The 26,265-nt window shown below is 55.1% G+C and overlaps 1 protein-coding gene across 2 annotated transcripts; it reads right to left on the bottom strand.

Moving 5' to 3' along the window:
• Positions 1–579: 579 nt before the first annotated feature.
• On the bottom strand, positions 580–11,513 carry Col8a2 (collagen type VIII alpha 2 chain). Of its 2 annotated transcripts, none has more exons than XM_059256117.1 (3): positions 11,321–11,513; positions 4,691–4,887; positions 580–4,122 (listed from the first exon to the last, which is right to left on the bottom strand). In XM_059256117.1, the coding sequence occupies exons 2-3, from the start codon at positions 4,869–4,871 to the stop codon at positions 2,204–2,206; spliced, it is 2,100 nt and encodes a 699-aa protein (XP_059112100.1). In that variant the 5' UTR covers positions 4,872–4,887; positions 11,321–11,513; the 3' UTR covers positions 580–2,203. The 2 variants fall into 2 exon arrangements, with proteins under 2 accessions (XP_059112100.1, XP_059112101.1); XM_059256118.1 differs by having other exon boundaries at positions 11,416–11,501.
• Between the last annotated feature and the right edge of the window lie 14,752 nt (positions 11,514–26,265).

Below are 26,265 nucleotides of genomic sequence, written 5' to 3'. Positions count from 1 at the left end.
GCCACTGCCCTTCTCTGGTTTCATAGAATGCCTCCAAGTTTGCCCGGTGGTGCTGAGGCAGCCAGGGAGCAGGGAGTGATTCTGAAAGGCCTCAGGAGCCTGAGTGGGAAACTAAGGTAAGTGCACTCCTCAAGAGGCCAGAGAAGCACCTGGACGCCCGTGAAACGTCTCTGTATTGAGGCCAGAGTCACAGCAATGTTTCTACAACAGGTTTTATTGGGGGTGGTCAATACAGTCAAAACTAGAGTTTTCTTCTCAAAAAGAAATCCCATTTTCCTGATTCTCCAATGCATTTTCCCTGAACCTGACATGGGGCACATGATAAATAGAAACTTCCTACACCAGGTTAGAAATAAAATCACAAATGAAAAAAACTTAATCTTAAAAAAAAAAAAACAAAAAACAAAAAAAGCCAGAATACAAAAATGCACAAGGTAAGTATAGTTGTCATAGTTAAAACTGACAATGTTTGTCAAAGCTGGTCAGTGACATCCACAAACATTTCCGAATCGCCAATCCTTCCCTAAAGGCTTTGGGGTGGGAGTCTGGCAGCTCTGCTTGACACAGCTTTTGGGGCTCCCTCTGAGAGCTGACTAATTGCTGCCCATCAGAACTCATCCCTAACATCAATTAGTGGCTTTGACCCAGGGAAGGAGGAGGTTGAAAGGCCCAGCAGGGATGCTCTCAAACGCTAGCTGGTTCTCTTGGGAGTAGCAGAAATGTACACTGAGCCCTGGGCAGAACCTTTTCCTTGCTGTCACAGGCAGGCTCCCCCTTTGGGAGCTGAAGTAAGCAGTTAACTAGGCTGCTTTGCAGGGGAGGAAGCTGGGCCTTCATCCTCAGCCCATCAGCACAGGCAGTTGAATGGGCCCAAACTGGAGCACGAGGTGGGTTCCTGCTGCATGTCCCAGATTCACACTTGGTACAGGGACGTGGGCTGACTAGGTGAGAACGAAGGAAGGTCATGGACCACAGAGAAAGCAGCCATCCTTACATGGGCAAGAACATCCACCATCCCTGCCCCCAGCACTGATCCCAGCCCGAATTGGGGGCCAAGGGGCTGGGAAGCAAGCCCGCCCGTTTCCTTGCAGGAGCATTCTGATTAGGGAGGGTGGTGGAAGGCTCCAGAGCCAGCTCATTCCAGTGGGGTCTGCTGGCATCCTTTCCTTCAGAGCCTCAGCCTCCTGGGCCCTACCCTGCTTAGAACAGGAAATTGGAAGCAGAGGGCGGGCGGAGAGAGAGGAAGTGCCCACAGATGAGCCCCTCCAGTAGACACTAAATATCCACAGCGTGGTTCTTATTAAGGGGAAAGAGAAATCTTCACCCACAAGCTTGTGTGCCTCTGTGCAGAGGGCCCAGAGATACTTAGCTTGGGGTTGGCAAGGGTCACCTAACAGTCTGATAGTGAGAAACTTAGCCCACCCCCAGCAGGGGAGAGGGGAGAGGGAGGGACATTCATGTTTGGCGATCATCAGTCCTTGTTGGCTCTGCAATCTGTAGAGACACTACACAGAGTTCCGTCCCAGCCCAGGGTTGTCCACTCTATGCTGAAGAGCCAGAGCCAATGGGGACAGCCGGGGAACTGCCTCAGATCCATGCCTCTGTCCCCTCACAGATCCCCACAGACGGCCGCTTCTGGAGTCTTTCAGGGGCCAGTAGCAAAGGCCACACAACTGTTCCCACCAGGACTGGTCTGAGACCACAGCATCATTTCGGGGGTGTCTATCCACACTGACTGCCTCCATGGTCTCCCTTCCCTTCTTCCTTTCCCCACAAAGGAAACAGAAACCCCAGGGAACCTAATGTCACATGCTGAAGGCCCCTGGGGAGCTGGAAGAGGCCCAGCAAACACAGGAATCGCCCCTGGCCCATTCCATGCCATCTAAGGCCAACAGGAAAACCATCTCTCCCAGCAGCTCATGAGGGGGCCCGGGCTGAGCGCTCTGGGGTGCTGCCTGCAGACCAGGCAGATCCAGAACAGGGTACAACCCCCATAGTGCACCTGGGGGAAAGGAAATGAGGCCAACCTCTTCCAAAACAACTTCGGCCTACACACCGGGAAAACAGGTCAGTCTCCTCGGGCCAAGGCCGCCGCCGCCTCTGTTCAGCTTTTGGTTGTTCCCTTCAAGTGGAGATCTCTGTAACTGGAAAGGTCTCTCTATCACTAAGAGGAGGAGGCCAGGGCAGCAGGGCCCCCCACGGGTTATGTGGGACAGAGCAGGAACCCTGAGAAGGAAGAGTGGATGTACTCAGTGGAGTAGAGCCCGTTGGCCTGGTCTGAGGGCATCTGCACCCACACCTGGTCATTGGGCCGCAGCTGGAGCACAGCCCCTCCAGACGCCTGGTCCAAATAGCCTTTCTTGTACTCATCGTAGGTGTAGGTGGCTGGCACATTGTTCTTGTACAGGGCTACCCACACATTGGTGCCCTTGACATGCACATGGTAAGCAAAGTAGTAGACGCCTCCCACGGGGCAGGTGAAGATGCCAGTAGCTGGGTTGTAGCCGCTGTGACCATTGTAGAGAGTTCGGTCAAACCTAACTGGCATGCCTGAGGCAGGGAAGGGAGAGGTGAGCACCGCGGTGAAGGCTGGGGTGGCCTGTGCTGACAGTTCCCCCAGCCCGAACTGTGGCTTCCCTCCCTTGCCCAGCACAGCCCCCTCCACCCCACCATTGGGCAGGTGCAAGCCCGCAATGCCGGTCTCGTCGAAGGCCCCAGGGGCACCAGGAGGGCCGGGAGGCCCAGGGGGCCCAGGAGGACCTGTGAGTCCTGGGGAGCCAGGGACTCCAGGGGGTCCTGTGGGCCCAGCAGAGCCAGGCTCTCCGACTTTTCCCTCTCCCGGGGGCCCGGGAAGGCCTGGTTCACCCTTCAGGCCTGGCAGACCCTGGGGCCCAATAGGGCCAGCTGGGCCCTGGAGTCCTGGGATTCCAGAGGGGCCCCTTAAGCCAGGCTGCCCAGGAAGTCCCAAGTCACCTTTCTGTCCTAAGGCTCCTGCCACCCCTGGCCCTCCAGGGCGACCTGTAAAACCTGGCTCACCCTTGGGCCCAGTTGGTCCAGGGGGTCCGTGAGCCCCAGGAAGTCCCCTCTCACCAGGGAGCCCAGGCTTCCCTGCCAGACCATTAGGCCCTTGGTCACCCCGAATACCAGGCACTCCTGGGGGGCCTCCAGGTCCCACCTCTCCCTTAGGCCCAGGGGGCCCACGTCTACCAGGAAGCCCTGCAGATCCAGGGAGGCCAGGTGGACCCCCAAGGCCCTGTGGACCCTGCTCTCCTGGCTCCCCATCCTCTCCTGGCTCACCTCTGTCCCCCAAGAGCCCTGGGGCCCCAGCTGGGCCCCTGTCTCCCTTAGGTCCTGGTTTTCCCGGCATCCCATAGCCAATAGGGCCTATTAGTCCAGGGGGGCCCCGGAGCCCTGGCTCCCCTTTAGCCCCTGCTGGGCCCTGTGGCCCTGGCACCCCTGCTGCCCCTGGCACCCCTACACCATCTACCCCAGGGGGACCTTTTGGACCAACAACTCCTGGTTCTCCCCTAGAGCCTGGAACCCCAGGAGGCCCAGAGTCACCTTTGTCTCCTGGGGCTCCTGGTACCCCATCCAAACCTGGTTTGCCCAAGCCAGCTGGACCAGGCAACCCAGGGGGCCCAGGGGCACCTGCCTGCCCAGGGGCCCCAGGAAGCCCTGGTTCGCCCACTCCATTATCCCCCTTGAGGCCCCTATCTCCTCTGGGTCCAGGCTCTCCCTGGGGTCCTGGTTCCCCCCTAAATCCTGGAGGCCCTGGCACCCCCTGGGCACCTGGTTTTCCAGGGACAGTAATGCCTGAAGGACCAGGAAGACCAGGAGGTCCTGGGGGCCCCCGGAGGCCCTGGTCCCCTCGTATCCCTGGCTCTCCCCGCAGCCCTGGCTGTCCTGGTGGTCCAACCTTGCCTGGGAGCCCTGGGGGACCAGCCTTGCCCATCCGGGAGAAGCCAGGGGGTCCAGCAGGGCCCGGCTGCCCATGAAGCCCCGGTTTTCCTGTGCCGGGCTTTCCCGGGAAGCCAGGAGGCCCAGGGGGACCCCGAGGTCCCGGCTTCCCAGGGGGACCTGGCTCTCCTTTCAAGTCCATTGGCAGCAGCGGCAGAGGCATTTCTGAAAAAGAGAAGGTGACAGTCAGGGACCCGGACGATGGAAGATGGGAACCTCATCTACCCAATCCCCCATGGCAGGGTGGGGAGTACTGGGGAGAAACAAGGCTTTGCATCGCTCACAGAGACCACTCCCAGAGCTGCCTCTCCGTAATGGAGGGAGTCCAGAGTGGTCCAGTTGCTGTCCTGGGGGTGGCTGAAGGTGCCTTCCTCCAGGACTCCCTGTACCCAACTAACCAGTCCGCCCCTGCCCAATGAACTTAGAATAATTATGACTGCAGGACCTGATGGTGGGATGGCCACCAGGGGGCACCAGGAGCCCGCTTTACAGACCAATCAAGCGGCTTCATTCTCTGTCTACCTTCCTGCACCCCCATAGGAAGACCGCCTGCACCAGACAGCTACAGCCAGCTTCTGGCCCACTATGGCTGCGAAGTCCTGGCCCAGCCACAGAAAGGAAAAATGGAGTCGGGATTCCTGCTAGACACTGAGAAGCTGTGGTCTGGGAGGCCTGGAGGGGCTTAGGGAGCTGGGGATCTGTCTTAGGTACTGCTGAGTAGGGAGGCTCTCACCCAAGTACTGGCCCTTGCCCTCTCGGAAAGGCGGTCCCACTGGTCCTTTCTGCATGGGCTGCACGTACTTTACCGGGGCATAGCCGGCTGCGGCCCCAGCTCCGCCACCAGAGGACGCTCTTGGCCCACACCCCAACAGCAACAACAGCAGTGAAGGCAGGGGCGGCAGAGCCCCCTGCATGGCGTCTGGGGATGTGCTGTCGGGAGAAGGAGAAGGCGTCACCAAACCGGCCACCAGGACCAGGGGCTCAGCTCGAAACTCGGTGGTTATTCAAAAGCAACTCTCTAAGGCAGGGATCTGTAAACACTGTCCGCTAAACCTCTCCCCAGCCTGTCTGACCGTCTTCCCCAGGCTAGCCTCCCAAACCAGATAGAACCTTCTGGAGAACCAGCTTGACCTCAGCTTGACATATAGCACACCCCTTGCTGAAGCAAACCCTGCCGTGTGCAGGCCAGCTTTCTGCCAGCTACAGAGATGTAAATCCAGTCGTCTCAACACCAGCATATTGGTGTCGCTGTCACCCCCGGTTTCTAGATGATATAGAGGAGGCAGGTCTGGGACTGACTTAGGTCCCCATGATCCCCCATCATGTTGACATCCTTCTGGACTCCGTACTGCCCAGGAGCCAAGGCCTTATCTTCAGCCTCGACATCCATTCCTCTCCCACCAACCTCTACTCTGTCAGCCAGGACTCCTTACAGGACAGCTCCCTGGTAGCCTCGTAGTTCTGGGCCCTGGAATCTGCTGATTCCGCCCGTGATGTCAGGTTGTGTGTGTGTGTGTGTGTGTGTGTGTGTGTGTGTGTGTGTGTGTGTGTTTTGTTTTTTTAGATTTATTTATTTATTATGTATATAGCATGTATGACTGCAGGCCAGAAGAGGGCACCAGATCTCATTACAGATGGCCACCATGTGGGTGCTGGGAATTGAACTCAGGACCTCTGGAAGAGCAGTCAGTGCTCTTAACCTCTGAGCCATCTCTCCAGACCTAGTGATGTCAGTTTTACCTTCTGTTTATCCTTCAAGGCCCCTTCCTTCAAAATGCCTCCTGCCAGCTCACACACCCCTTTGTGTCCCAACCTATACTATCCATAACACTTAGCTGAGCTCAAAGAACAAGGCCCAGGTTCTAGGTTCTGCCAGCATGAATACTCTACTCGCCAGAGAGGGATTTGGGCAAATAAAATGGGGTAATATGTAGTATATGCAAATGTTCATGGCATTACATTATACAGAATAGCCCCAAGTGAAGCCAAGCCCATCATCACCTGACCTGGAAGCTAGCACAAAGCACATGCTCTCCATACAATGCACTACTGTGTGTGTGTGTGTGTGTGTGTGTGTGTGTGTGTGTGTGTTGGGTTTTCTATTTAATTTATTTATTGTATATCCCAGCTGCAGTTTCCCCTCCCTCCTCTCCTCCCATTCCCTCCCCCTATGCTCTACTTTTTAAAAAATGCCTTTTTAATGACACTTTATTTATTTGAAGGAGGAGCACACATGTCATAGCATGAATGTCAGAGGACAACTTGTGTGAATCAGTTCTCTCTGCCCACCACGTAGATTCCAGGGACCAAAGTCAAGTCATCAGGCTTGGCAGCAAGTGCCCTTACCTGCTGGGCCATCTTACCAGCCCTAAAATGCTTTTTAAAACTGGGCATAGAGGGTGGGGAGATGGCTAAGTAGTTAAGAGCACTAACTGCTCTTCCAGACAACCCGGGTTTGATTCCGAACACCCACATGTAGGCTTACAACCATCTGTAACCCCATGCAGGGGAAAAAGGTATTTTCTTTGTTTCTCTGTGTAGCTCTGGCTGTCACAGAACTTACTATGTAGATCAGGCTGGCCTCAAACTCAGAGATCCACCTGCCTCTGCCTTCCGAGTGCTGAGATTAAAGCCATGCACCACCACCGACCAGCCTCCTCCTCCTCTTCCTCCTCCTCCTCCTCCTCCTCCTCTTCCTCCTCCTTCTCCTCCTCCTCCTCCTCCTCCTTCTGACAAGTTCTCATGTAATCCAAGCTGGTGTCAACTTGGTAGATAGCCGAGGATGACTTAGAACTACTGATCCTCCTACCTCTACCCCCTGAGTGTTGGAATTACAGGTGTAACCCACCACACTCATTTATTTAAGGTGCCAGAGCTTGGTGCATCCTAAGCATGACTTTTACCAACTGAGCCACACTCCCAGCCTATAGACGTGCTCTTTTTGAAGAGTATGTCCTTAAGAGAAGTCATTGTCACAAAACCGCTACCAGCAGAAACAGCAATGGGAAAAAATATAAGGACACTCTCCCCAAAGACACTCCCTTGGGACACAAAATAAACAAGGTAACTGCAGGGGCCTGTGACTCAGCTAAGAGCACTGGATATTCTTCCACAGGACCCAGGTTGGATTCCCAGCACCTACACTGTGGCTCACAACCAGCTGTAACTCCAGTTCCAGGGGATCCAATGCCCTCTTCTGGCTTTTGTGGGTACTGCATACACATGGTGCACAGACATACATGCAGAAACACACATATACATGAAATCATACAAAAAAATTTTAAATGTTTAAACTTAAAAAAAATTAGCAGCCGGGCGGTGGTGGCGCACGCCTTTAATCCCAGCACTCGGGAGGCAGAGCCAGGCGGATCTCTGTGAGTTCGAGGCCAGCCTGGGCTACCAAGTGAGTTCCAGGAAAGGCGCAAAGCTACACAGAGAAACCCTGTCTCGAAAAACCAAAAAAAAAAAAAAAAAATTAGCAGGCTGGGCATAATGACACAGTCCTTTAATATCAGCACTCAGAGGCCACTCAGGTGGATCTCTGTGAGTTCAAGGCCAGCCTGGTCTACAAAGTGAGTTCCAGGACAGCCAGGACTGTTACACAGAGAAACCCTGTCTAAAAAAACAAAAACACATACAAAAAAAATTAGCAGGACAATGGTACATGTCTTCCTAAAACTTAGGAAGCAGAGGCAGGCAGATCCCAACACTTAAGAAGCAGAGGCAGGCAGATCTCTGAGTTTGAGGCTAGGCTGGTCTACAGAGCAAGTTCCTGGACAGTCAGGGCTACACAGAGAAACCCTGTCTTGAAAAAAAAAAATTAAAGCCAGCCATGGCCATGCCTCCTCTGGCTTCTGCACACATGCATTCGTCATCCCTCTCTGCTTAAAAATCACCCAGAGCTTGGCAGGAATGCATAGAGGGCTGCAGGGAAGGTCCATGGAGCCACTGCCCAGATCCTGGTTCAAATCCCAGCTCCACCACTTACCAGCTCTGTTACCTCAAATGACCCCTTACTCTCCCTGAGCCTCAGCCTGACCTTCTCAGGGAGCCCAGTGAGCTCATGTGAAGGTAACCCTTGTGCTATAGGTGTGGAAAGAGAATCCTAGAGGCTACCTTGCAGCTTGGTGTTAGGGGGCTTCCCTAGTGTGTGGGAGGCCTTAGCAGGGAGGAAAGAGAAGGAAGGAGGGAAGAAGGGAGAGGGAGAGAAGCTACTTAGACAATAAACATCTTGCTCAGGGGCTGAGGCTGCATCAGGAACCTTCCCTGAGCACAGGCCACCTGCCTCATTGACTGTGACTAATACCAAGACTCAAGCCAGCCTGCGATGTATAGCATCTTCTTATTTGCTGATGGTGAATCAGACCAGAAAATGCCCCCACCACAGCCTGTGAGGATGCTCCTGTGGTCCAAGAGAAGAGGAAATGAGTTGAAGGTATTCATTAACAAAGCTACAAGCAGACCCTAAACTTGGGCAGGGGAGCTTACTTTAGGTCCAGGCCAAGGTCATGACACCATCACAAGACACCCAGAACAAACCTGGCTCTAGAAAGGCCACAATCTGTTTCCCACACATGGGAAGTGGTAATGGAGGGTAGAGTCAGGAAGGTACCAGGCAGGCATGGTACCAAAGGAAACACCCCAGTGCTAGCCAGGAGCAGGGCCTCCAGCACCCAGAGCCATCCAACTTTGAGTTCTGCTTAGTATGGGTTCCTACAGGAAGTGCCTTTCACTCTTCCCCATAGCGCCTAACACCTCCATTCCAGCAACTTCTACCCAACACTGGTGTGTATGTGTGTGTGTGTGTGTGTGTGTGTGTGAGAGAGAGAGAGAGAGAGAGAGAGAGAGAGAGAGAGAGAGAGAGAGAGAGACTCCCTCCCTCCATGAGATCAGGACAGGTCTGATACCAGGTGTGTATTTGGAGAGTCAGGAAAGTGATGGAGGAAGCATGGCCTAAAAGTTTTTGGTCAGAAAAATGATTTAATTTTTTGTGGCCCTTTCCACGAGGTAGGTGCTGCCGGGCCTGTCTGCAGATGAGGAAACAGGCCAAGAGAAGCACAGTGATGCTTGCACAGGTTGGGGGACAGCGACAAGAGGGCAAGGGCAGAGACTTGTGACAAAGCAAAGCTTTAACCACTGGGGTTTCCTGCCATGGGAGCCGGGAGCACTCAGAAAGCCAGGCCAACCAGCAAAGCAGCCAGTGGCAAGAGGAGTCTTTCTTCCAGGCTGGGCACAGGGCTGAGCCTGTTCAGGGGCTGAAGAACGAGGCAATGACCTGGAGGTGGCACTGTGCGGGCCTGTGTGCCAGGTCCGGGACTCTGCGGCCTCTGCTTACTCTGCTTGGTGCTTCTCCTGGGTAACTCACTTGTTCTGGCACGCTGGAGACGCCCAGCCCACTGGCTGCCTCACCCAACCTCTGCCTCTGTCTGTGGAGCCAGGTTCAGCTCTTACACCCTGGTTTAGCGCTCCTGCTCTCCCTGTCCCCACGGGGCCCACGCTGTCCCACAGCGAGGCTCCGCACTGTGTGACAACTCCCTTCACCGTCAGACTTAAAGAACACACAATGCTAGCTAGACACTGGGGTACACACCTGTAATCTCAGAAAACGGGAGGCAGGGGCAGGAGGGGCACAGAAGCGTCTAGGTCATCCCTGACTACTCGGCGAGTTTGAGGCGAGGACTTCTCAATCAATCAATCAATCAATCATCAAAAACACAGCAGCAACTCGCTCCAACCTTTCCCCAGTGACAACCTGAAGAGTGTCTCTACACCAGACATGTCTCGCTCCAGAAGAGTGCGGGCAAAGGGGACAATTCATCTGTTACTTCTTCTCCCGGAAGGGGTTGTTGGCCAAGTTAGGGGGCCAAAGATCAGGTGGGGAGTCCTGAGGCTCCCGCCACACCACCTCTGCCCACGGCTGGCTCTGTGACCTTGGGCAAGCCACCGCCCTCTCTGGTGACCTCTCCGGAGAGGTGTGGACAGACCGAGGCTAGGGCTGGCCGGGGCGCGGAGCCTCGGAGGTGGGACACGTTCAGGAGACGCTGATTCAGGGGATTGAGCCCTGGCGGCGGCGGGGCCGACGCGGTGTTTGGACAGCTGCAAGTCCTTAACGGGGATTTCCCCCCTTTTCAACAAATCGCCGTAAAACACCATTTCGTCCAAGTCAGCGTTTTCGGGCAGCCTGGCCTCCTCCCAGGGAGGCGGAGGAGACGGGCTGGGAGCGGGCGCCCCGGCGCTTCCAGACCCAGGTGGGAGGAGGCGCTGCTCGACCCGCTCCCCTTCCCCGAACCCCTCCCCAGGGTCGGGTCCCAGGTGTGTCCCCGCTCCATCCCCCCCACCCCACCCCAGCGGAGCTGTTTCATCCGAGGTGCAGAAGGGCTCCCCGGGGGAGGGGGTGCGCAGGGTGAGGCTGGTGTGACCCGCCCCGGGGTGGGGACGGATGGAACCCGACCCCAGCAGCATCTAGGCCCCAGCACCCCAGACGGCGGGGAGGCGGCGAGCAGCGGCGGGGAGGCGCGGCGGCCGGTCCGCCAAACCGCAGGTATGCTGTGAGCCGCTTCCTGTGGTGGAGACGTTCTGCAGAGCCCCGGGCCGGCCGGGGCCTGGTCCCCATTCCCCCAGCCTCTTCCTCTCTCCCTGGTCTCCCCACAACCACTCACCACCCACCCCACCACCCGTCTCCCCTCACCTGTCAGGTGAGCGCATTTCCCAGCCCCTCCTAGAGCCAGGCAGCCCCTGGTCTCCCAGCGCAGCTGCTTAGAGCTGAGTGATACTGGGCGAGTGACTTAACCTCTCTGAAGCTCAGTGTCCTCAGCAAAAAAGGCCAACTGAGACCACAGGAGCCACCAGACCCTCCAGGTGTGCTGCCTTGGCTTGTCCTTCATGGCCAGGAAGTCCTTCCCTCAGTGCAGCCACATACCCTCCTGCTGCAAAGTGACATCTTGCCTCCATCCAAAGTCTAAGGTCTTGAGGAATGAAGTCTGAATGTCTGTTTCCCGCCCTTCTAGACCTTGCCCTGGTTAGTGGAGAGGAAACACCAACCAGGCTTATCTGTAGAGACCGCTGAGGGCAAATGAGCTAAGGATCCCCGGGTGAGCAGAGGACATGACCTCAGGCCCTCAGCCTCCACTTTAAACTCTAAGCCCTCCCCCTTCCCCGAGTCCCCAAAGAAAGGTGGTCTCTTTCTCAAGGCCAGACCCGGCCCAGGGGCGCAGGGTGGACACCAATCCTGCAGCTTCCAGCCTCTTGCCCCACGTGTCCAGAGTCCGGACATACCCCTGCCCCACCCGAGGCAGGGTCTCTTCGCCCCTTCCCTGACAAGACCCTCTTCCTCTGTCTGCCTGCAGAGCCGGGCTTCCCCGACCTGGCTCAGGCTCGTGGCCTCTGGACTGTCCTCCTGGTTCCAGATCTCGCTCCTCCCATCCACAGCTCCAGTTCCGTCACTGAGCCCTGGCACACCTGGCTTCAGCTTCCACCTCCCACGCTGCTGCCACTTCCGCCCACTGCTTCCTTTACCCCAACCCCTGGTGCCCAGGGTAAAAATCCCAACATCGTTGCTGGCCCTCCCTTCCTTATATGGTAATGCAGACTCGGCACCCTCCAGTGCCTTGGCAGGGTTAGGAGAGACTGCCCTCCTGTCTTCCACTTGGCCCTTCCTGCAGGCTCCTGTGGAGCAGCCACCCTGCGCAACCATGGGTGATGACACCCCTATTCCTTTCCCTTCAAGCCACAGGTCCAGTCATGTGGACTTTTCTCCACTCGGTCTCTTTCACTTCTCCTTCCCCACAGCCTCTGCCCGGGACAGAGACCTTATGCTCCAAAACACAGCCCAGCTGGGTGGTGGTGGCACACGCCTTTAATTCCAGCACTGGGGAGGTGGAGACAGGAGGATCAGAAGTTCAAGGTCACCCATGAACTCAAGAGACTAGGATGAGCTATATACAGGAGACCCTGTCTCAATGTGTGTGTGTAAGAGTGAGAGTGAGGGGAGGGGGCAGGCTTTGCCAGAGCCCACTGGAACAGCCACAGGGCTCTCTAATTCTGCCTGCACTCATATGGTATCTGCCATCCTCCACATTTCCCTTATGATTCAACAACACTTCTCAAACCATACCCCATACCAGGTCATCAGGATGGATGTGACTGCCGTAGACCCGACATACGCATCTTGCCAAGCTCCTAGGCTATGCCGATGGGTCCTGTCTGTGGACCACCTGTTCCCACAGCTCTGTTCATGGCTCTCACTTGCTCTGGATTGTCTACTGGCTCCCTAGCAGGATAAATCTATGTTGTTCTGCCATTCGTGTGGCTTCTGGAGGAAGATGCACAGAGTGGGTGGAGGATCATCGATGTACTGAACAACCCCTGAGGTCCCGCTGCGGGAACATACTCCAGGTCTAGGACCTGGGGCGGGAGCACTGAGGACCATTTCAATCCTCTTCTGTGTCTGTCATTGCCTTCATGTCTGAGCATCTACCTGTCCTTCCACTCAGGTCTATGGGCCTCTGTCCCCATCTCCACTACCTACGCATCTCTACCTGTGACTCCCTCCATCCTCTTCCACACCCCTGTGACAAACTGCGTTGTCCTCGGACTGAGGTCCAGCTCTGCAAATTGTGACATGCTGGTCATCTGACAAGGTCTTCAGCAAGGCCAGTGAGGACAGGCCATACCTGCTCATGCTTGACCTCAGCTCTGTGTCTGCCTCCATGGATGAGGTCTGGCTAGAAGGAGCAGGGGGGGGGGATGTCTGAGTGTCTACATCACTCTGACTTGGCCCCCTAGTTTAAATGTGTGGATAAGGGCTGCCCTAAAGCTTGAGAGCTGCCTGGGACCTATCAGCCAGGTGGGTGTCAGCTCAGGGGTACACCTCTGCTCATGACATCTGTCCTAGCGGGCTGCAGTTCCGCTCAAGGGTCCCAGTGTCCCACACCTGGGGCACAGGGACCACAGTTTAGGGAAGAGCACAGGAGGAGACTTGAGGGAGAGGCAGGGTCACCAGACGGTGGGGGCAGATGGTGGCAGAGGGGTGCCAGCTGAGGGCAGAGCACATGTCCCAGCAGAGAAGGCTGTGCACTCTCAGAGTGGCTCTAGGAGAGAAGCGCTAACTGCAGATGAAGCCTGGACTTGTGGGTAGAGCTGGCAGCCATGCTTCCCACCTTGGGGATAAGACAAGCGCACAGCCCTGGGTGCCCTCAGCTTCATACACACCTTCCCAGGGTTGCCTACATGACCCTCTCTGCCTAGAACCCCCTTTCTTCTTTTTCTTCCAAGCAAACTTCTCATTAAGTCTCTCCTGAGTGCCTCTTCCTCCAAGCGGCCGCCTTCCCAGCCTCCTGCTCTCAGGGCCCACCTCCGCCATCCCTTCAGCATCACTCAACAAGAACTCAAGAGAGCCTTGCAGCTGGGGCTCCAGGGCTGGCTCTGTCCTGGCCACCTTCCACCTGGGGCCCGGCCCTAGGGAGTCTGATCAGGGACTAGTCTCTGTTGCTCTCCCTGGTTCCTCAGGCCTAGGCCATAGAAGGCTAGCCAAGATGCTCTCCCTCCTTACAGGTGATGACATTTAATGCCAGGCCACTGGCCTCTGCCCACTTGAGTCTAGACACCTGCTATGCCCCGGAGGATCATCTCCTTGCCACCAGGCCTCCAGCCAGGGAGGTAAGAATGTCCAGGCTGAGACAAATGACCCCACGGCCACCGCACCCACAGGAAGGTAGCCAAGAAACCTGGCTCCTTCCATCAGGGGCTGCGGCCTCAGCGGGTGGCTTCCAGCAGAGGTCTCGAGGAGCCTCTGACCAAAACAGACGGGAGGGTCTCCAGAGGCAGCCGCCCAGCCGGCCTCAGCCCCGGCAGGCCGGACCTCCTCAGCCTCCAGCTCCTCGCCTTCTGGTTCCCATTTGCAGCCTCTTCCGAGCGCCACCCTCGGCCGCTGTCGCTCCAGCCGGCCAAGATTCCTGGGCCTCGCGGCTTCCCTCCGTGGTGGCGGCGGCGGCGGCAACAGGAGAGGCCGGGCTGGGCAGGGAGGGAGCCGGCGGGAGTGCGGCCAGGCCACTGCACTCAGGCAGGGCCAAGCAAACACGGCCGGCCGCGCCAAGGAGCCGAGCGAGATAGTTCACAAATGAGAAAAAGCTGCTTCCGACTTGGGCCGGGCTTTTACAGCCCTGGGAGCTGAGGTCACCTGCAGGAGAAGCAGCAGCCTGGGCCTGGGAAGGGGGGCTGCAGCAGCGGGAGCCAGTGAGTTTACGGGGCGACACACACCTTCTCTTCCAACCTGGGGTGTCAGAAAACCCCGCCCAGATCTAGCTTACCTTTTTTTTTTTTTTTAGGTGGGAGGGGCCACACGAAGGTCCTAGGGGCTGCAGCGCCTGGGGATGAGTGACCGGAGCAGTGAGAGCCTGCCTGGAGAAAGCCAGGAAAACCTCCTGCCGGGACTCATCCTCCCCCAGCTAGCCATGGCACCGGACCAGGAGCCCTGCTGGAGTGGGCCCCTCCTCAGCATGGTGCCTCAGGGCCCTGCTCTCGGGCAGCGCCACACCCATCTTCTTCTCCTTCACTCCATACACTTAGTGACAGTCTTGCTATGAGGCACTGAGGAAACCCTTGCTGTGTGCCAGGTTGTCCTGGCCAAGTCCTGTCTCTACATTAGGACTGGCTGGGGGTGACCCCTAAGATGGAGGTGGTCCAGCCAGAGACGATCACACTGATGTCTCCACCTCTGCCCTGGAGGAGCGGGGAGCATCAATCAAAAGGACATCACAGGATTGGCCCGTCCTTAGTCTCAGTATTTAGGTGGATCTCTGTGAGTTCGAGGCCAGCCTGATCTACATAGTAAGACCCTGTCTCAAATAAACAACTCCCCCAACACACACACACACACACACACACACACACACACACACACACACACACACTGCTGGCTAAGATGTAGAAACACAGACCACTCACCCTCCACCTCACAGTGAGCTCCCCTAAGGCTTCATGGAGGAAGGGACATTCAAGCTGAATTCTGAAAGATGAATAGAAATCTGAGCAGCAGATGAGGTGAATGGAGGAGTTTCCGGCTGTAGGAAGCTGCTTGGGAGGTACAGGGATGTTCTAGAAGTCTTTGGAATCAGAGACAAGCAGGAACTGAGATTGGGGAACCAGGGAGGTGAGCTTTGAAAGTCACACTTGCATTCACTAGAAATCAATAAGGAGCCATGGTAGGTAGTGGAGTGAGGAGGTGGGTGTGGCTAGAGTTCTGGATGGCAGAGCACCCCAGTTGTGCCTCCACTAAACGTGGTACCAGGTTCTGTCAAAAGCCCTAGCTTAGGGCTCAGGATGTAATGTAGTTGGTAGAGTGCTTGCCTAACACTGCACAAGGTACTTGGTTTGATCCCCAGGACTTCGTAACTCTGATATGGTGGTACACGCCTGTCATCCCAGCACTTGCAAGGTGGAGCCGTAGAATCAGGAATTCAGGTCATCCTCATCCACACAGTGAGCTCAAGGCCAGCTTGGGCTACATGAGACCTTGTCTCAAAATATTGGTAAAAATCCCTAGGGCAGGTATGTAGAGGAGTTGGGGCCTTTGTCCAGACCCAGACATGACTCCTAGGCAGACAAAGAGGGGACACCCAGCCGGCCCACCTGGCAGGAAGAGCCGAGGCTTCGTCACTCTCTCCCGCAGCTGCTTGCTCGCCTCTGCCCGATCCCATGGAAACTCTGACAGGCTGGCCTTCTCTGTGGCTCCACAAACAGCCTGATGCCAAAGCCTGCCGCTCCTGGCTGTCTCTCCACCTTGCTGAGCCCTGAACACCCTGACTACAGTAAACACCAGAACCCCAGCGGAGGCCACTTTCTGAGCTCCTGGCCTGGCTGCTGGGGCCTAGCTGCTGGAACCTGGCTGCTGGGACCTGGGTGGGCAGTCTATACCACTCAGTACAAACTACCCGCCCGCCCTCCCCACTGGGGTTGATCTAGGCTGGATCTGAGTTTTGGCTACCAACATGAACTGAACTGGCTAGGGGTGAGGATGGGCCAGACAGGCAAAAGAACAGAACTGAAGGTGTGGTGTGTGGCAAAGCCCCAAACATACACAAGGGACAAAAGAGGGTGGATTAAAAAAAAAACAAAAACAAAAACAAAAACTAGGGAGACAGGATAGTGCCCACTGGCCAAGCATGAGGCTTGGGTTCAATCCCCAGCGCTACACACATATATACACCCATATGTACACATATAGTGCTGAGGACGTAGTTCAGTTGGTAGAGGGCCTAGCATGCTCAAAGCCCTGAATTCAATCCCCAACACCACATAAACCCAAAGTGGTAGCACACACCTGTAATCATAGGACTCAAGAGGTAGAGGCCAGAGGATCAGAAAGTCAAGGTCTTCTTCAGCTACATAGCCTACATATGGAGTTCAAGTGCTCTTTACCACTGAGCCAGCACCACTCCCCTTTAAATCTGTGCTTGAGGTCAAAGGACAGCTCTGAGGAATTGATTCTCCCCTTCCACCACAGGTTCTGGGGATCAAACTCAGGTCACCCGGCTTCTATTGCTGCCATTTGTACCTGCTAAGCCATCTTGCTGGCCCAGGCTTCGAACCACGGTCTGGACAGATGACTTCACTTGAGAGGGTTGCCGAGGTTCAGCTGAGTAAAGCCTTGAGTATCCAGGGCCAGAGACCTGGGTCCAGCCCAAAGCTGGCTCCCCCTTCCTCTACCCAGGCTTGCCTAATAACAGTCTCTAAATCCCAAGAACACCTAAAATGAACAAGGTCCTGGGCTCTGTCCCCAGCACCACAAAATAAATAATAGACCTTAAATCCATACTATACACAGAACAGCACTGGCCATGTCCCAGGAATAACTTTAAAAAAAATTTATTACATTTTTTATTATTGTGGGGGAGGGCCATGCATGTCACAACTCACGAATGTGCAGGTCAGAGATAATTTTCTTTTCCTCTCTCTCTCTCCTTCTCTCTCTCTCTCTCTCTCTCTCTCTCTCTCTCTCTCTCTCTCTCTCTCTCTCTCTCTCTCTCTCTCTCTGGTCTTTTTCAAGATAAGGGTTTTCTGTGTAGTCCTGGCTGTCCCAGAACTCATTCTGCAGACCAGGCTGATCTCAAACTCAGAGATCCTCTGCCTCCAGAGTACTAGGATCAAAGGTGTGTGCCACCACACCTGGTGATCAGACCTAATTTTCACAAGTTGACTCTCTCCTCCCATCAGATGGGTCCTGAGATCAAACTCAGGTAGCCTGGCTTGGGGGAAAGCACCTTTACCCAGCTCACCTCCTCTTAGCTCCCTCCCCTCTGAATCACTGTATCAACACCTCCCTGAGCCCCGCAAAGCTGGAGGAGCTGGAGAGGAGCATGGAGGCCCAGAGGGGCCACATCCACTCTCTAAGGCCAAGAAGGCAGATGTGGCTAGGCCTTAAGTGGCCACAGCTCCTATACATGGGCTTCCTACAGATTAGGGTCCTACTTGCCAAATCCACTCTACCCTACCCCTGTGGCACCTCAACCCAGGAACTACTACTCTAGACAGGCAACGCTGGGCATAGAGTGGGCAGCCTCAGCAGCCCCCTCCCGAGATACTACAAAGTAGGAAGCTGGGTGGACCAGTGCACCATGGCCCTGTCTGAGTTTTCTTCAATGGGGCTCTGTTCTCAATGCCCTAATCCTCCTCTTCCACCCTCCCCCAGTGACATCTCCCCTTTGCACAGCTAAATCCCACACCAGATATGGGAGGGACGGTAGAATCCCCACCTAGCAGCTTCTAAGAGCTTCAGAGTCCCCAAGAAGGCTAGCCTGGTGTCAGGCCGGGTTCTCACTACAGCTTTCCAAATAAAGGCCCTGAGGGTGTATGGGGGTGGGGGGACGACTCAGCTCCTTACAGAGGCGGTGCTCACCAGAGGAGCGTCCATTTCTATGCCCTACTGTGAGTAGGTGCTTGATACAGTCTCAATTTAAAATGTCTTAGTTTAGATTTATTTATTTCTATATGTATGTTTTGCCTGCAGGTATATATGTTCCCCATCTATATATACGTCTGGTGCCCACAGAGGCCAGTGGAGGGAGTCTGGTCCTGGAACTGGAGTGATGGGTGATTGTGAGCCACCATGTTGGTGCTGGGAATTGAACCCTGGTCCCCTGCCAGAGAAACAAGTGCTCTTAACCACTGAGCCATCTCCCCTGACCCAACAGTCTCATTTTTAAAACTCAAGAGCTGCACGAATGTGGTTTGGTTTGGTTTGAGGCAGAGTCTCCTTATCTCAGCTGGCTTCTAACTCAGTTATAGCCAAGGATGACCCTGAACCCCCAATCTTCCTGTTCCGCATACCAGGTACTGGGAAGCTGGCTTTTTTTTTTTAATGATTTCTTAGTTTGTTTGGAGGCACGGTCTTGCTTTGAAGCTCAAGCTGGCCAAAAGCTCACAATAATCCTCCTGTGTCAGCCCACACGACTACACTGCACACCTCATTTTTTAAAAATGTTCATTTATTTATTAAGGGGAAAAGGTTGTACATGCCATGGGGCCAGTGTGGAGGTCAGAGGACAACTTCTGGGAGTCAATTTTTTCCTTCCACCATGTGGGACTTATGTATCCACCAAGAACATTTACCTGCTAAGCCATCTCACCAGCCACCTGAATGGACCCCAGGACCTCACCAGCCAAGTCCACCATGCCACTGATGACTCCCCCATCAGTGATAGGTATACAGTCTCCGCTTCCTAGAACTTGTGTGAGGATCAAACATACTACTTTTGAGCCTGGCGGTGGCGCACACCTTTGATCCCAGCAGTAGGCAGAGGCAGGTGGATCTTTGTGAGTTTGAGGCCAGCTTGGTCTACAGAGCGAGTTCCAGGACAGCCAAGGCTACACAGGGAAACCCTGTCTCAAAAAACCAAAACCAAATAAACAAGCAAAACAAAACAAAACAAAAAAAGCCACAAAAACCTACTTTTAGAAATACATAAACAGAGGGTCTACTGGACTTAGTGTAAATTGTCACACAGAAACTCAATACATGTCCACTACAGTTATTTAAAATATCACCACCATGACACCTCCCAGCAGACATGGGCAGTATTCTAACCCCCCACTTTACAGCCGAGAAACTGAGGCACAGGGGGTCATCTGCCCAAGTTCATCAGCAAGCCAGTCCAGGATGGTTCCAGAGCTTGGAGCCAAGCTGGGTAAGTCCAAAGATACCGAAGACAGCCTTCCATCTTGCTCCTCCAGCTGAGGCATAGCGTTCCTGGAGGGGGGGGGGGTGCCTGCCACATCCCCTCAGCACATCTCCAGCTTGGCTAACCCCCAGCACTTCCACCCCCTCCCCAGTCCCTGCAGCCACTGCAGGAGGGGACCTCTGCATTCCTGGGTAAGCAGCAGATTTGCTGTGCTCCAGGAACTATGAGAAGAATGTTTGCTGCGGACTAATAAGCCCGTGGTCGCCTGTCAGGAGTGCGGCCTGGAGGGCCCACGCAAGCTTTGCGGCAGCCAGCACAGTGGGAGAGAAGGAGGCTAGACAGAAGGGAGAATTTCCTGGTCTTAAGGACGGGATGCTGGAAGGGGTGGGTGCCAAAAAGCTGGCCTCAGCCAGGCGTGGTGGCTCACGCCTGTAATTCTATCTCTCAAGAGGCCGGGGCAGTAGATGGTGAGTTTATGGTCAGCCTAGGCTACACAGAGGGATCCAGGCCAGCCCGAGCTACATAAGGGAACCCAGAAAAAAACGGAGAGAAGACTGTGGGCTCCTGGGTGGGAGCTTGCAGAGGAGAAATGGCTTCCCACCCCACTGGCCCATCTCAGAAGAACGGCTACTGAGGTCTTATAGCAGCCAGTTAGGACTGTCAGGTGAGGCCAGGACCCTGGGCTCAGAGCCCTCACTTGAAGAAACTGGTGACCCCATCACTGCCAGGTGTCCCTGCCAGGGACCACTAAGAGGTCTCAGATACCCTTCCTTCCAAACTCTCCCCATGGGCTTGACTTTCTGGTACCTGTTGCTTCCTCTCTGGGGGGAAAACAAATCTTGTGTTAGAGAGATGCCTAGCACGCTGAAGATGCCAGCCTATCAGTTCTCCAATCCCTCCCCCAAAGTGAAGAAACCTGGGTCAATGCGAAGGACTAGAGATGGGTGTCACCGCAGACCTGCGTAGGAATTCCAGCCGCACTCAGCGAACAGGCTGGCCATTGGCCTAGCAGAGCCAACCTTACCCTCCTCCTGAGATAAACCATCGGCCCCTGACCTTGTACTGTTGCTACAGGATTAGAAATACATAAACAGAGGGTCTATGAATAATCAATTCCCAACAAACTCTTAACTGTTACACTCTCTAAGAAACAGAAAGAGGAGTTGAAATTACAGGGTGTCTGGGCTGGAGAGATGGCTCAGTGGTTAAAAGCACTAGCTGCTCTTCCAGAGGACCTGGGTTCAGTTCCCAGCACACACAAGTGGTAGCTCACAACTGTCTGTGATTCAAGTTTCCTGGGACCCGACATCCACTCTGGCTTCTAAGGGCACTGCATATGTGTGGTGCACAGACATACATTCGGGCAAAACATCCACACAATAAATACATTTTTAAATTTATTTTTATTTTATGTGCACTGGTGTTTTGGCATGGGTGTCAGATCCCCTGGAACTGGAGTTACAGACAGTTGTGAGCTGCCACGTGGGTGCTGGGAATTGAACCCAGGTCCTCTGGAAGAGTGGTCAGTGCTCTTAACCATGGAGCCATCTCTCCAGCTCCAATAAATACATTTTTTTTAAGAAAGAAAAAAATTAGAGTGTCAGGTGATATGATGAGGTCCCTTCCACCCCAGGTCCCTGCTAGGCCTTTGCGGAGAAGGGCCTAAGCCCAAGGTCCTGGCCTCTGTTCTCTCTTCTGCCTCTGGCTGCTGTGTGACCTCACATGATCTGTCCTGAGTCTCTATTCTCATCCCGGAGATGGCCAGTAATGCTGGCCTAGCTCTCCCCAGGAGTTGTTCACCAGCTCCCGGTCCCCTACAGACCTTTCTACTCTCCAAAAACAGGCACACCCATCCATCTGCATGGGAATAGTTAGTGTCCCATTCCAAATGTCCAAAGTTTTGTATCTGCATGATACAGGATCAGTACTCCTATGCTCCTAGACTCAACCAGAGAGGTGGGTCAGAAAGTTCTGGGTGCTACCTGTATAGCAAAAGTAACCTGGGACCATCCCTCCCTCACCTTTCTACAGGTAAAAAAAAAAAAAAAAAAAAAAAAAAATCCCAGAAAGGGGTTTTGTCAATAGGGAAACTGAGGCACAGAGGCACGCAGTGTCCCGGTCAACTCTTCAACTGCATAGGTGCTGTCTATACCCTTTCTACTCTGGAAATGACCAAGGAACAGGGAGATGGAGACTTCTCTTTCAGAGAGCATGGCTTCCCTGGCTCGTGTCTGTGCACATGTGTGCACTTTGTGGCCTTGTAGACACACCCAGGCTTCTGTATACACTCAGTGTCCCCCGACTCATGGCCATTCTTAGCTCCAGTCCCCAGTCACTCATAGTTGATAAGACTGGAAGCCAATCCCGTCATGTCTCCTGTGGGGACAGGCGGTCCTCTCCTGACTCCATAACTAGATGAGTACATCTTCATGAACTCCTTCCTCTCATCGTCATGGCAACCACCCACCTTAGCTACCATCACCTTTCTCCTCACACTGTCTGGCCCTCCCCCAAGATCTCCCTGCCTGGAAGACAAAGACATCCCCTCCCTCTTTGGCACAGAACAGCCGGTCCCTCCCAGAGTGCATCACTAGGCAGCTCACACCTGGTGTCTGGACAATAGCCTTAGAACCCTGACTTCAGCCGGGCGGTGGTGGCACACACCTTTGATCTCAGCTCTCGGGGGGGCAGAGGCAGGCGGATCTCTTTGGGTTCGAGGCCAGCCTGGTCTACAGAGTGAGTTCTGGGACAGCCAGGGCTGTTACACAGAGAAACCCTGTCTCGGAAAACAAAAAAACAAAAAACAAACCTGACTTTAAAATAGTATGGTCCGTCGACTACCTACCGTGTGGCCCAACTGACAAACTATCTTTGAAAGCCGACAGTCACCTCTAGCCCTCTCTCCCCATACTCACAGCCTGGCATTTTGGCTTGCATAGTACCTCACTTCCTTGTGTACCTCAGTGGGTACCCAGAGACCATAGCTGCACCCCAAATGAGAGATGACTGTGCCTCTAGTTCATCCACCCAACTTTGTAAGTGCTTAGGATCGGCTCATCTGAGGCCCTGCTTCCCTAGGAAGAGCCGCATGCCTGTCCCTGGGGTTCTGGAGTAAGCTGAGGGCAAGCAGGGCAGGGAGTCGGGCTCACATCCATTGGTCTGGCTGGAGCCCAGAGCAGGGAAGCAGTGGGGTTTGGGGGCTTGGGCTGACAGTCGTGTGTGTGTGTGTGTGTGTGTGTGTGTGTGTGTGTGTGTTCGGTATCTCCCCGCTCCCTCTTGCTAAGAGACACATTCCCTGCCCATTCTTTCCCTGCCTCCAGGCCAGAGTGGAAACACTCATGTTCACTGGGGTAGACAAAGTGAAACCAGAGAGACCCTAGTGAGCATGTAGAGTGTGAACCCGTGTGTGTGTGCACACTATCCTGTGGAAGTATGTTTGGCTGGACCACATGGGGCTTGCCGTGTGTCTGTTGGAGACCGCGTGTGCACATGAGTGTCATTGTTTTAGCATTTGTGGTAAGAGTGTGGCCTTGTGTGTCTAATGAGTCTTTTATTCAGTGTGTGAGTGTTGTGTGAGTCTCAGTGGGAGGGAGTGTGGCGGCATGTGATTGGTTTGGGCTTATCTTTTTAGGGGATTCTCTGTCCAAGTCTGTCTGGGTTCAACCGCCCAAGGAGAGCCTAGCCCTGAATCTTTGTTCCCACCAAGACTGCTCCCTCTCTCCGTGGCCCCCACAAAGGAGGTGGGTCTCTTCGCTCAGGATAGTGAGGATCTGCTCTCTTAGCTATCTCTGCTGGGAGACCCCATCTGAACAGCCTCCAGCATCCCTGCCCCTCAGCCCCCCACAGCTTCTGGGAAGTTGCTTTACTATGGCAGACAGGTGCCGTACAAAGGAAGACGTCCGGGCTGGCCGAGCACCCTGCAAGGTCAGAGGCATTTCTGTTTGGGGTACCTAGCCTGTTCTTCCGTACAAGGTGTCTCTAGCAGATACACTCACACACACAAGGTGCACACACACTCCAAGCAAATTCAGCGGGGTCTGTCCTTCTGGGTGCAATTTCAGAAGCCTTCCGGCTGAATAGCCGTTCTCTATCTGGGAGCCTCCTGGGACCCGTGTGGTGGAGACACCAGAAAGCTGTTCCAAGGACCTGGGACCCCAGCCATTCTTGGCCAGGCACAACCCCCTCAATCCCTACAAGTCTCAGTGGGAGTGGGGGTGCAGAGCCTCTGGCAGGGACATTCCTCAGAACCTCAGTCTCCGGTGTTGGGTAGAGGCTGCCAGGTTACCCAAAATAGAAAGAACTTGGGGTAGAGACAGAAAACCCAAGTAATTTGGAGGTCGATGGGAAAACAGAAACGGCAGAAAGATGGGGAGAGAGGGTAAAGTGGAAGCTGAGTCCCCTCACCTTCCCCTCTCCTCTACCTCATCGCGATAGCAGTTTTTGCTCTTCCCGTTTTACAGGTGAAGTGAAGTGGCACCCCCCCCCCCAGCCACTGTCCAGTTTTGGAAAAGGAGGAAACAGGGGGCTCTATCTCCGTTACGTCCAGGGAACGGGTGGGCTCCCCCTAATCCTCGGGGCAACCGCCAGCGCAAGTCGCTTCCAGGTCCTGTCCCCACACTGGGACCTGAGGCCCCGCGCCCGCCCCATCGGGGCTGGACACCTGACCGCATCTGGCCCTCGGAGCCCCCCAACCGAACCCCAACCACGCTGCTCGCCTTTACCTGCAGGACGGCCTCGGGGAGGCGCTCCGGCGCTCGAGGGCGAGCCGGATGGCGCAGGCTCGGGGGCCGGGGCGTCGTCGGGGTCCGAGCCGCTGGAGCTCCGCGACGCTCTCTGCCCGCTGCCCCGCGCCCCGGCCGAGTGGGCGGGCGGCGGGAGGGGCGCGGTGGGGCGGGGCCTCCGCCCTGCTCTTTCCACAGCCCCGGCCAAGGGCGCACGCCCCGCCCGCCCGCAGCGCAGCCGGCCCGCAGCCTCCTCGGAGCTCCGCAGACCCCTGCCCTAGACGGCTGCCTGTCGAGGGAACACCCGCGGTGCAAAGAGGGTGGGGTGCATGGAGTGGTCTGGGTGGGCACCGTTCTTAAGGAATGCACACAAGACTCTCCCAACACGGTGACCTAGGCTGAGCCAGGAAGACTAAAGGGAACGACAGGAGTTCATGATGGGCCGGTTGGGGTGTAGCCACAGAAGGCAGGCAAGGGCCTTGCTGAAGCTGGTTATTAGATGTCACCTTTGGGGAAACGGGGAGCCATGGACAGCTCTGGAGTGGTCAGGTTTGGGCTTCGAAAGAGCCTGCTGGCTGCTGCACAGATAACAGAGAGGGTCCCGGGGGAGTCCTGGGATAGCCCAATGAGCAAGGCATGGAATGGGAGGGAGGGTCAACTCTGAGAGGAGCTGAGGCAGTGGAAAAGAATTTGGGTGTTGGGGAAGGTGTCTAAAAAGAAAAAGGGCACATGCCTTTAATCCCAGCAATCAGCTGTGAGTTCGCGGCCAGCCTGGTCTACATAGTGAGTTCTATGAAAGCCAGGACTGCATAGAGGGACCCTGTGTGATGACTAGACTATGTCAACTTGACACAAGCTAGAGTTATGTGAAGGAGGGAACCGCAATTGCAAAACGCCTTTCTTAACTAGTGATTGACGGGGGAGGGCTCAGCCCATCGTGGGTGTGGCCATCCCTGGGCTGGTGGTCCTGGGTTCTGTAAGAAAGGAGGCTGAGCAAGCCATGGGGAAACAAGCCAGTAAGCAGCTCTCCTCCCTGGTCTCTGCATCAGCTCCTGCCTCCAGGTTCCTGTCCTGCTTGAGTTCCTGCCCTGACTTCCCTCAGTGATGGACTGTCACCTGGAAGTGTGACAGAAATAAACCCTTTCCTCCCCAAGTTGCCTTGGTCATGGTGTTTCATCATAGCAATAGTGACCCTAACACACCTGTCTCAAAAAAAAAAAAAAGTGTCTGGGTTTCCAGTTAGTGACCTGGGAATGGTGGATCCCAGGAAAAGGAGGGTGGTGGGAGTCCATGGGACTCTGAGGATCCAAAAGGGGAAGGAAATCTCTGGGCTAGTATTGAGGAGTCCTTAGTCGACTTCAGGCACTTGTTGCCAAGGGACGTGGACAAGTTGGGGGAACAACCCCACCAGGACCCAGTACGAGTCAACTGCATCCACCCACCCTCTAAGGGCAGACAGACAGAAGAGGGGGTCTGAAAAGCACTGAGAGTTGTGACTGAGGTGGAAACCAAGAGCCAGAGAACAGCTGTTATGAAGCCAGGGTTTTCTAGAAGGCCAAAGAGACCCACAGGGCCAGGTCCCTCTCACAGAAGTTGAGTCCGAGACAGGGTTGGTAGCCAGGCTGCAGAGGCTGAAGAGGCACCCCAGAGGAGGAGGTGGAGGCAAGGAATGCAGCGGAGGATTTTAGACCAACAAATGGAAGCGAGGCGGGGAGAAGTGTGGGCGAGGGTCCATGGGTCTCTTCTGAGCTGGAAGGAGCTGAGGGATCCACAGGACGACAAAAGGAACAGAGAGAGCCCAGGGCTGTCAGTCACCCCTTCCCCCTCCTGCCTGCCCTCCAAGGGCCTCCCACTTCGCTGTCCCCCTGCCAAGGTACACAGCAGCCCCGCCACTATTCAGCAGGGCCTCTCACCCCCACCCACTCCCAAGCCTGGGCCTGCTCTATCCCACCCTTCAAATTAGGGGGCTACCAGGGAGGTCTTTGGGTCTTGCTTCCTGGCCCGAGCCAGCTCAGGGGAAGTCAAGCTGGAGCCTTGGGTGACGGCAGCTAAGAGGATGCTGGCAGGAATGGAGCGCTGGGGTGACACCAAGGCCTAGCTGAGGTTTAGATGGGGCTGAGCACCCAGAGAGAGAATGGGAGCTGAACAGTAGGGACTGAAAATGATACCAGACAGGAGTCAGCCTGTCTGGGTTCAAATCCAAGTGCCACCACATGGCTGTGTTCCACGGGACCAGTCACTTCACGTCTAAAGACTTAGTCTTTCTCAGTCAAAAAAAGGCTCTCATGGACTGCTGTGAGATTCACATTTATTAATCCATGCAGATCACTCAGTTGTGCAAATGATATGGACAGATTAGGGACAAGCTGGCTAGGGAAAGGAGGCTCCCCTGGGGCTTCATAGGCACACAC

Source organism: Peromyscus eremicus, chromosome 2 (assembly GCF_949786415.1).
Source record: "Peromyscus eremicus chromosome 2, PerEre_H2_v1, whole genome shotgun sequence".
Lineage (NCBI taxonomy): Eukaryota > Metazoa > Chordata > Mammalia > Rodentia > Cricetidae > Peromyscus > Peromyscus eremicus.
This window is presented reverse-complemented; position numbering and strand designations above follow the sequence as displayed.

What these genes read in the sequence shown, in the direction of transcription:
- Col8a2 (XM_059256117.1), bottom strand. Translation starts at nt 4,871, where the DNA reads ATGCAGGGGGCTCTGCCGCCCCTGCCTTCACTGCTGTTGTTGCTGTTG. An exon ending in GGGCAAGGGCCAGTACTTGG is followed by an intron (nt 4,123 to 4,690) that starts GTGAGAGCCTCC and finishes TCTCTTTTTCAG; the next exon opens with AAATGCCTCTGCCGCTGCTG.